The 11,698-nt window shown below is 40.2% G+C and overlaps 1 protein-coding gene across 1 annotated transcript; it reads right to left on the reverse strand.

Moving 5' to 3' along the window:
- Positions 1–1,959: 1,959 nt before the first annotated feature.
- On the reverse strand, positions 1,960–8,720 carry htr5ab (5-hydroxytryptamine (serotonin) receptor 5A, genome duplicate b). The gene is made up of 2 exons (XM_054623344.1): positions 8,013–8,720; positions 1,960–2,292 (listed from the first exon to the last, which is right to left on the reverse strand). The coding sequence occupies exons 1-2, from the start codon at positions 8,718–8,720 to the stop codon at positions 1,960–1,962; spliced, it is 1,041 nt and encodes a 346-aa protein (XP_054479319.1).
- Positions 8,721–11,698: the final 2,978 nt, after the last annotated feature.

Below are 11,698 nucleotides of genomic sequence, written 5' to 3' on the forward strand. Positions count from 1 at the left end.
GTCCTACAGATCGTAGTCTAACTTTGTGTACAAAAAATGTGTAGAAAAAAGGACAGTTTATAGTATCTTATCGTATTCTGTTAGATTGGCATTACATCTGCTATGATGAATCCTAATGACTTTGGTGAAAGCCCTGACCTTTTCTCTAGCACCATTTGTGTTTTTCAGTGAAATGTCTAAATTCCAACTGCCATTGAATTGGCACATATATTTAAGTCCCCCGCAGAATGATGTTTAATGACATTGGTGATCACCTAACTTTTCATATAGCGCCATCATCAGCTTTAATTCGTTGTTTATGGCCGAATACCTGCATCAGCTGCACTTTGTATTGAGTGCTAATTAGCAAAGGTTAGCATAGGAACACACCTCTATAAGCTAAAAATCAGCATGTTAGCATTTTCATTCTGCACATGTTATCATGCTAAAGTTGGCATTTAGACTCTTAATCCAGTTAAATGGTTTATTTAGCTCAAGAATAGGATCATTTTCTTGAATCATATCCTTCAGTTTATCTGAAAAATGTAAAATCAACAAATTTAGAGATGCATGGTTTTCACTTGACAGCAACATTAGATCCATTTGTTAATTACACTGGATGTTTTGATACTTTGATGTTGCTCTGCAACAGGAGCTCAATTACATATAGCACAACTATTTGCTGAGGATACATTTTTTCATGTTCCTGAACATTCCTCCTATCACATTATATTACACACCAAAATAAAGGTTCACTTACTGCTTCTACAGTGATGAAGACTTTAAGTAGAAAGTGACAATTTGTGCAGGAAACAAGGGAGTCATATAAAAAACATCATTAGACTCACTGAGGCATAGGTTTTGTGTGCTGAGCCCATTAGGGTTTTTGGCAATGGTTAACATTAGCTTCTCTAACTCCCATAACCCCCCTACTGTAATATAACATCACAAGTCATTCTTTTAAACATGCATCTCAGCACTTAAGCTCCTTGATACAATAATGCAATACCATTTTATATTTTGCGGATTTAATTTCTATTGACTTCTCAGGCTACATAATCTGTAGATGCAATAATGCTTGAAAAAGCTTTACACCAGTCTACACATCCTCCGTATTCTCCGTATATTTATCTGGAGTGAGATGTGGCTGATTAATGGCTACAGCTCCTCAACAATGCATCTATTCAAAGATAATGGAAATGATTACTTGTTCTGATATTTTCCTGCTATATAAAGGTTCATGGAGTGTGTAGGTGTATGTGCAAGGAGAATTGGTGTATAGATATCCAGCATCAGAGGAGAGATTGTACATTTATCTACAAATTTGTATGAATAAATTACATGTGAAGCCAGGCGGGTAATACCCAGCAATAAGTTGGGTTCTTTACTGAAGGGATTTAAGGTCAGATAATCTTCTTTTCTCAAATCCAATCCATTCATTTTCCATCTTAGATGATGAGCATTTGTTGTGAGTTTAAAAAATAATACACAATTTTTTCTTGGTTTATTGTTTATCGGGTTCTTTTGTGCAGTTCTAAAATGTTTTTCTTGGATGTTTCTTCCAGCTTTACTTTGAAATGATTCCCAGCAGCTCCACATATGATGAAACTGTTTACGAGGGAGCTAACATGGCTTCCTCCCTAATAAGCCGGCAGAAGGAAACCAAATTGTAGACAGCACTGTATCCACTACTGCCGCCTGCAACACGCCAACCAATTTATTCCTCTCTTTGTAGATACAGTAGCTCAGACACCCGTCTCAGTCCAGCTGTGAGGTTACCTCAGCAGGGTAATAACAAAACAAAACATAAATAAAACAACACATTTTTAAAGACAGTTTTTCGGACATAGTCTCTGGTTATCATCCATCTGAAGGATGATTGAGTGATGGATACAGACAGGTCAGTCCTTCTCCGCCTGGAGGAGTAACACTGTGGAGTGTGTGCTGGTGTAGTGTGTCTACCCAGCTTTGCCGAATGGCTCAGCGCTGCCGGGAGAAGAGGTTTCTCAGGGCATTGTTGTAGTTCTTATTAAAGGCGGTGTATATGAGCGGGTTGAAGAAGGAGTTGGAGTATCCCAGCCACAGGAAGATGCTCTTCCAGATGGGCGGGATGTCGCAGGAGCACAGTGGGACGATGAGCTCGGTGATGAAGAAAGGGATCCAGCAGAGTACGAACACGCCGATCAAAATGCCGACCATCAGCGCCGCCTTTTTCTCCTTCTGCTCACGCCATGTGTCCCCATCTGTCTGGAAGGTCACGGTGGCGTGGCGCACAGTGAACACCATCTGCGGCTGATGTGTTTCGTCCTTTACCTGGAAGGGAGCCCATCAGAGAATATGTCAGTTACTTCTTTGATTCATTTAACAAGCTATTACACACCTGGGGCTTTTTTTTTTTGTGCGACTAACTCACACGTCAGTCTATTTTTTTTGAATTGTTGTTTTTGTCCCCAGTAATTTCAGACAGAAAGAAATGTAATCCTTTTTCATTATTAGTTTGATTTTTCTGAACTTGCGCACCGCAAATACAGGCATCAACCAATCACGATATTCAGAACAGACATATTCACAATGACATTCTAGTACACACAAAAAAAAAATGGAGGCTCCGTAGTCCAAACCAAGACGCAAACTTTATTACTCCTTTTTAATCTTGACAAAGGCAGAGCATACCAGATCCACTCCTTCCGTTCTTACCTTTTACAATAGTAGCATTAGACATGTAACTGTTTACCAGAATCTGTCCGAAGGCCACAGGTGTCTTTGTTTTAGATATTTTGACACCAGGGTCCAAAGGGCAAAATGTGGAAACTTGATAAAATGGATAACATGTACTATATAAGATAGTTAAGGCTATACAACAACTTAACACAAACGGACTGCCAGACGCTGCTCTGGGTCAATACGATCCCTGTTATTGGTTTTCAACTTAACACAAACGGACTGCCAGACGCGCTCAATCTATTGGTTTTTGCGAACCTTTAATTGAAAAATAATTTCAAATCTGCATCGCTGCAGGTATGAATAGTTATACACAATATTTCTCATTTTCTTGTTGATTATTCACCACGCCTCCGGTTTGTAAAGGCCTTTAGAAATAGAAAAGCAATATCTTCAACAATTTAGCCATTTTGGCTGCTCAACAAAAGATGGATTATTGGCTGAAAATAAATGCGATCAACAGGTGGATCAACAAGCCAAAGCCTATTCTTTCATTACACACACACACACACACACACACACACACACACACACACACACACACACACACACAGGGCATAAAACTAGAGCAGTGTCTTAATCTGCATTTCCCAGCAGCCCATTTCACAAACGTACTGCACAGTTGGGAAAAGGAAAAAGGAAATGCCAACATTAATCTGCAGACTTTCTCATCTCCTAGTTGTTGCTTAGAACAGCTCAAGGCTGACTTTATTTTTTGGTTTATCAGGTGAAGCTGCGCAGGTCGTTCAACAGCCTTTATAAAGACCTTCTTAAAGTATCTGAAGTAAAGCAGACTAACACTCTACACTGTTCAACATTTGAACAGGAACCACGAGATGGAGAAACTTGTTCACTCTAGAGTAAATGTAGTTCAATCAATACGGGTCAGCAGGGCCTTATAAGATAGATAAAGCATGTCCAGCTACAGCAGAGGTTAGAGGTTAAAAGCTTAGTGGTGTTGGGAAGGAGGTTTCAAATTCTGTGGATGGTTTAAGACGCCCCGACATTAGATGTGCAGTAGCTAAAATAACTGAAGATCTTCCTTTACACCATCAGTGATGAGGTTATGATGTAGCTTCATATTATGAAGATGAGACTCAAACAAAATCTTGTTTCAGTCATTCAATATATAGAGAGCGTAACCTTCCTTTTTTATGAAGCCTACTTCTCCAAGTGTTAGCAAACCAAAAGATCAACATAAATATGAAGCCAAAGAGAGTGGATGTTTAGCGTAGCTTAGCACAAAAACTGGAAGCAGTGGCTCTCTCCAAAGCCTCTAAAGTTCAATAATTAACACGATAGATTTTGTTTGTTTAATCTGCTCACAAACTGAAATGTAAAAAATGACCATTTGTGGTTTTATGGTGAGTTGCATGCTGGAACTATTTCTTGACTCACTCACTTAATCAGATGAATCACTTTAATCAAATAGAGGATGACTATTTTCTTAAAGTCACAAAATGTGACTACAGACATTCGAATGCTTTATCTAAAAACCTCAATAGAAGCTTCGAATATAAAAAAAAAAATATATATAACATTTGATAGCCTACAACGAAACTTGTTTCTCTTTTTGGATTGAGCAGTGAGCTATGTTAGTGGAGTGGCTTTAAACTCGATGAACAGGTCCGTGAGTGTTTTTTTTAATTTAATATTGGTATCATTTTAAGGGTACTGGTGTTGTACTGACATTGTACTTTTTAAAACAATACCCAGCCCTTTTAGGTATAGACTGTGAGTTTAAGCTGCCTCATATCTCAATGCGATTGTGATTGTTTAAAGAAATGCAAACAAGCCAGAGAATTTTGTTCCCTTTTATTTCCTCTTAACAGAATGATAATGTGTGGATTCCAGACTTCAGACTTCAGACTTTTTTCTGATAAAGACAGTCTCCCACCTGCAGAGATGGATGATTTTCATTTCTTTAATCTCGTCAAGAATTTCTCATCCGCTTCTTTCATATGTTGAAAGGGCACAAATGTTGAACTAACAAAGTCAAGTGTAGGCTATTGTTGAAGGTCAGGTTATTCAGTCAAGCTAGAAAGTTTCGAGGTTTAATGTAATCTGTCATTGTAAAGAATAGAAGTTTATTAACCGGTGCTTTAATATCAGCCAGCTTTCATATTTATAGTGACATTAAACCAGTTCTGGTGGAATGTGCATGAATGTCTTAATGTCTTTGAGTGGGTCTTGTTGATGGATGAGTGCAGGTTTATTATCTTGCATGTGGATGCCATCGCAACATTACAACTCCGTACAGACACTTTTCAGGGATTGGTGCCTCGAATCTTGGAGGTACGCTGGGGAATGATGACAATAAACTCTGGCTGGGTAACGAGACACGTCTAGTACAACTATAAGCAGTGCGTATATCTGTGGAAAGCAAAATGACTAATAAAACATATTTGATTGAATTGCTATAGCTAGAAGAGTGATTGCCTAGTAATGAAACTTGACGTAAAGTTAGTCTACCAAAGCAATAAAAGACGTGGCTAATTTATTCAACAATTGGTTCTCCTTGACCATGAGCTCCTAATTTTGGGCCAAATGACATCACAATTGCATAACTAAGAGGTATTTTGAGGACAGGGGGACATAAATGAAAAAAATAAAAAGGCTCCACTGTATACTTTCTCCGAAACGTTTCTCCCTTCTCTGGAGTTCTCAGAATGTTCCGACGTTTGATGATTTTCATAAGAAGCCTTTCATAGGTGAAAGAAAGAGGCGTCTGCTCTAAGATGTCTAAAAGTGGCGTAATCTCTATCACTGAGGTGCTTTGGAGGCTTCTCAAATTGCATTACCCACCATAAAGGCAGGTGAAAAGTGGGGGCCGACTCAATTTTCTCGGGGAAAATATGCCCGATTAAGTGTTTGCTAATGCTTACGGAATAGATCTAGACCTTTGTGTCTGCTGATTAGAAAAAACGCCAATGCCAGGAAGGTGCAGTGGCCCATTAAAGACGCTGGAGATGGGTATTTATAGCCTTCTACCTTCTGCCTACGCACATTAACAAGCTGGTGGTGATGAGCAGGATTGCTGCAATTATTTGTCCACATGCTCATTCATCAGATTCTTATGTTTCCCTGATTGCTGTTGAACAGCTTATCAGCCAGAATGATAAATAAATGCACAGCAACTCTTGTTTGTGGGTCTGGGGCATCAGCGAGAGGGATAAATATTTATCATAGATTTGGTGTCAGATAAACTATTGGCCAACACAGTTTATTTGTACATGAACATATGATTTATTTAAATCTCAACATGAGCTGTACACAAAGTCAACTAACTTTGCTCGCTCAGGTACAGCTTGTCACAGTGCGACTGCTTATTAAAGCTCTCTGATTGGTTTCATGGAGCGTCTATTATCCAATACATTGCCATCTCCCATTCCAGGTCACAAGCTTACTCACAAACAATAACTCTTTTAATCTAGAATAACAACATTACTTGTAGGCGTTACTGTGTGATACCTTTGCCCTGACACCTCAATTCATCATATACAAAACTGCCAGTCTAGTCATTAACAGCTAAACTGTGTCAAGATAAACAATTCTGAACTCTTCCTTCTTGTTCATGACAAAGTATATCAGAATTTTCAACATACCTTCACCTTCACATACAAACTCTCTGGGTTACTGTCAGTACTTATGGTGCATTTCTCATAAACCTATTGCTTTCACTCTGCGCACAATCATCAGAGCCCTGATATTGGGTTTCAATTCCTGCTGGCTCTGAGCTTGCTTTCATAGTCTCAGAGTTTCCAGACCAGCATCCCCCGGTGATGGATGCTAGTCCTCTCCATGTCTTTGCATCTCTGCGTATGATGGGGGGGCCACTTAGGGAGCATATTATTATTCGAATGAATGGAGTGTGGATCTCATGTTTCGGCCCATGAGCAGTTCTGCTGGGCTTACACCTGTACAAGTCGTCAATGGTGCAAGGCAGTATCACATAAATGCTAATAGTGGGTGAGTGAGTTTAAATACCACCAACAGATATGGCATATACAACGTCGGACTGTATGCAAAAGCATTCACGGGTCTAAATTGTGTATTGTAGACCGTTATTTGCTATCTGGTAAGGAATGCATTCTAGAATAATGTGGATTTTTTCTGTGACAAACCATTTTTTGTTGTGGTTGTAGGCAGGTGCAAGATTTCCTAGTAACATGAGTCTGATGTCACGCTGTAGTAATGCCTCTATACTTGTCTGTGGCTATCAGTTACCATGGTTACTCTGGCAGAGGTGTAGGCTGTAGTTAGTCTTTGACCCATGTATGCTTGTTTTCCTGGCAGAAGTGGCAGGTTTCCATTTTGTCTTCACTATCGGCAGGTATTTTAGGCCACTACACAGTTCCATGTGCTTTTTCTCCACATTTAAACAGGCCTTGGTGTCCGTCATGTATGTGCTCTAAAATTCCCTGTCTCGTTGTCTGTGGAATTACAATGCAACAGCCTAGTGTGATAAGGTTCCTGAACTCATATTTATTTATTCTTTCCAATGTTCTGCATTGCGCTGGAACTTACTGCTTCCCTTACTTACTGCTCCTAGGTAAAAGTTGTACTCAGTGATCTTACTAGAAGTGACTTTTCTCACTGACTTGGAGAAACATTTTTCTCTCCCAATGGCCCTTTCCCCCATATTTGCTACACTCTAATTCTAATGCTGGGCATTTGCCAGGGGCATTGTGCTTCTGCATCAGCCGATCCCCCAAGTGGGCTTGCTCTCCTCCATCACTTCTCTCCTTGACTGGCTGTCTCCCAACTCTCTTCGATGGCCGCCAGTGTATATAACCTTCTGCATGCTGAATGCTTCCTTTTGCTCCTGCTGGCTTATCTGCTGTGCGGCATCATGTAATCCAATGCAAGATTGGACATGAGCTGCAGTCGTCGAAGTTATGAAATTAAATTATTCAGGCCTTTTTAGACAATTGCTTAGAGTGTGCTTACCATAATCTCGACACCTTTTCACCCCCAACTTTGCAGTCAGTTTATACTGGGTGAACCTCTGTCTTTTCATTTTTCTGGCGCACTGAACATTAACATAGCGTTGCTTGTCTCTCACTTCTGTCGTCTTGTCAAGTAAACTGTAGCCCAACACAGCTTATTTGTACTCCGAACATGTGGTCTATTTCTTCCACAACAGCATCTCAACATAAGCGTCAAACAAAGTGCTGTCAACCAACCTCAGCGACTCACATACAGCTCATTCTAGCTCTCTGATTGGTTTCAAAGAGTTTCTACATTACCATGACAAGGGGATTTATATAGGGATTAATGAGGGATTTGAACAAAGGAAAATTAATAATCACCTCAGCCATGGGTGTTATTGTGTTGGTCTTGCGGGAGCCAATCCGAAACTTGGCAGCCTTGTAGATCTTCCAGTAAACAAAGAGCACCACACAAAGCGGCAGGTAAAATGCTCCGAAGGTGGAGAAGATGGTGTAGGACGGCTCCTGGCTCACCTGGCACTTCATCCCCTCTGTGTAGGTCTCCCCCCAGCCGAAGAGAGGCGACAGGGAAATGATGGAGGACAGCAGCCACGTGAGTGCGATCATCACATTGGAGATCTTTTTGCGCGTCTTGAGCGTGTACTCCAGGTGCCTGGTGATGGACCAGTAGCGGTCGAGGGCGATGGCCGTCACGTTCCAGATGCTGGCTGTGCAGCAGAGCACGTCGAAGGAGATCCACACCTGGCACAGCACGCGGCCCAGTTTCCACAGCCTGCCGTTCAGCTCATGGACGAGGCTGAGCGGCATGACCAGGGCGGCCACCATCACGTCGGAGATTGCCATGGAAGCCACAAGGTTGTGGGGCACCCGGTGGAACGTCCTCACCCTCAGGATGGTGACAAGCACCAACAAGTTCCACACAAAGGTGGCCACCACCAGCATAGCCAGTAATGTAAGGGTGAGCACGCTGAAAACAGAAAAAGGGCGGTAGATGTTTCCCCCGGAGTCATGGCGGTCCAAAGGTCCGCTGAAGTTGGCTGTCAGTATGCTGGTGTTGGGATACGTCATGGTAGCTGCTCACGGCCCCTCAGCCAAAAGGCTAAGACGCTTCAGAGACAGTTTCTGCACACAGTTGATGCATTCTGCAGTTGGGAGAGAGAAGAGGAAAAACAATTTCAATGTGACTGTTATATGTACAAGTATCCCATATCTGAAAACCCTTTTGTATCAGTAAAAATATATGAAATTCAACAATATATGCTAAAAATTGAAAATATAAATCTCACAAAATAGTACCTTTTACGGCTAACTTTGCACCATTGCGTAAATGCACTAGTGTACATCGCTGTGTAATTCACGAGAGAGGTGCTTTAGTGATTTGCTCACAATCATAAAACGCACTTGAGTTTCTAACAGCTGTCACGCAACCTGCCTACAACTTTTAAGTGCAATTTCATCTGCTGTTAAAAAGGCTCAAAAGTACTCCGGGACATCTCGACTTCGAGAAGAGACCATACATATTCAGTTTCATCAGCCCACTGCTGTCCTTTGATTTGCATCAAAGTCAGACCTTCATTGCAAAATGAGCAGTTTTAAGTGGAGTCTTTATTGTAAACTCACTCTGGGATATTTCTCTTCCGTATTCCAATAGAGAGATCCCTCTGTTCAATATTGCAGAGAGCAGCATCTATTTTCACTTTAAATAAAAGACTCTGTTGGAGAGACTACCTATTAACATAGGATCAATTAAATTCTCAATTTCAGATTCACAAAAGAAAAGATTTGACATGCCAGCTCTATCAATACATTCACAGAAGAAGCTCAGCAAGTTGCAAAATCAACACTACACAATTTCTAACAATGAATCTTGAATCACCAACCAAGCATCCTGTCAGTCAGCTGGATTTTGTTAAGTGTGTTATTGATCTTTACAACTTACAACTGCTATACATCATATAAATTAATAGACCAACTTGTCAAAAGTGGCATATTTACAGAAAAACAACTGTTATATGAATTCAGTGACTATTTTCAATACAAACTTTAAAAGAAAGTACACAGAATGATTTATCTGACATTGGAAATCCATCATTTTGGCTCGTAATATATTGTTATGATAACTTAGATCCATCTGACTCACAGACTCACCATTTTCAGCAGCATCACTTGGGGCAATAACGATTTCATGCATCGAGTCTTGGAAAATATATTCAGATGTGCCTCATCTAACAGTTTCATAAGATGTTAATTTGAATCATTAATTGTAATTTCTTATTAATAAATCAGTTTAAACTACTCCTCCTGCTTTTACTTACCCCTACGAACTGCTCCCGGGCATTTTAAAATACAGATCACAGTTTCTTACCTTGACCCACTGTATTATTTACCACACTGACTTTTGTCTTTAAAGAGGGATTTTACCCACAACCTTGAATTTTAACTAAAATATAAATGTTGCATGTCTCCTCCTTGTGACAATGTAATGATGGGATCAGATGATGTGCTCAGGTTGATCCCAGGACTAAGTGTCCATAATGAGTGTAGCTAATGCATATAATTGCAATAATTGTCCCCAATTGAATTGGATAGAAATTGTTGGATTTAATCAACAAGATCATATTCTTGTGGCTGTTGGGAATCTTATAACATTTCTTTCGGCTGTATTACTGAAGCATTAATCTGATGAATAAATCAATGAAAAGTTCTTCGAATTTCTAAGGACGTGTTGATTTTTCTGCAAAAAATTAAAATGCAGCAGAGTTCCTCATGAAATGCTTTTATTACTTCCACCATAGAGGTTATGTTTTCGGTTTGTTTGTTTGTTTATCAGCAGAATTACTGAAAAACTACTGGACCGTGAAACTTAACGGAGAGGTGAAGCAAGGGCCAAAGAAGAACTCATTGAATTTTGGAGTGGATCCAACTCACAGGGAGGATACGCAAATTGTTTTTCATACATTGCGAGAAAGGGTATTTGGCCTCTTAGTACATATGTTTTTACACCCAGTGTGTTCTATCGGAGTGATCAGCTTGTTATCAGTCACTCATCAAACGCCTGACGGGTAATAACAATACGAGCCATGTCCCTGCTAGCCGGTATATTTATGTGACATGTGACACTGTCTCTAAGCATCAAAAACCATGCCTTCTAATCAAAGGGTCCAACTACGCACACCAATAAGCCCTCCGCTCCCTCTTCTCCCTGCATCTATTAACAAGCCCAATAGCCATGAAATTGGACAACCGTTGTGAAAGGAAACAGGCAATCAAACATGCCGGCTTCCTATCCTCAAACAGCGGCTGTCGCTCACTCTGTGAAAGGAGGAGGTGGGGGGGGGGACACTGACAGGTAGCAAGGCAGGAATCACACTCGCTGACGTCAAAGGATAATAACTGAATAAACTGAAGTCTATACTTAGGAGTGTTTTTCCAGACAGCTGTGTAGGTAAAGTGTCAATTCAGGTCAGTCACTGTGAAGAGACTTGCAAGTGTCAGCTGGTTCACTGGGCATATTTGCTGCAGAGCCTGGTGGGGGGGGTTTAGTTAACTGTGAGAAATTACACAGTGACAGAGGGTGATGAACATCCAATTACCATGAGACAGTATGCTTTTTCTCTTAATGCACGTAGGAGGAAAGAGGTGAAAATTATAATTCTAAAAGAAGAGAATTTTCATGTTGATCACAGCGCTGCAGCAGTGAGATACTTCTAGACCACATATATTTCATTATAATAAAAAAATGAGCAAATCAATCGCTAAATAAAATCTTATCTGAGCTTCACAAGGCTTTGCAAGAAAGCCCACTTCATCTGATGCTGTGGCAAACTTAGATTAATGTGTTTTTTTTAATTTTATTATTTGAATATTCTTCTCTACTATTATTTCTGGCCACCAAAAAAAATGTGATTGTAAATTTTGCAAGAATAGTAATTTGCGAGTCTTACATATGTTTGCTTTTTGTTCCTGTTATTTGTTATTCGTGATTTCTTTTTTCTGTCCCTTCTATGCAATCAGCCTGCTGATAAAAAAAACAAAAACTATTTAAA

This window comes from Anoplopoma fimbria, chromosome 21 (genome assembly GCF_027596085.1).
Source record: "Anoplopoma fimbria isolate UVic2021 breed Golden Eagle Sablefish chromosome 21, Afim_UVic_2022, whole genome shotgun sequence".
Classification (NCBI taxonomy): Eukaryota; Metazoa; Chordata; class Actinopteri; order Perciformes; family Anoplopomatidae; genus Anoplopoma; species Anoplopoma fimbria.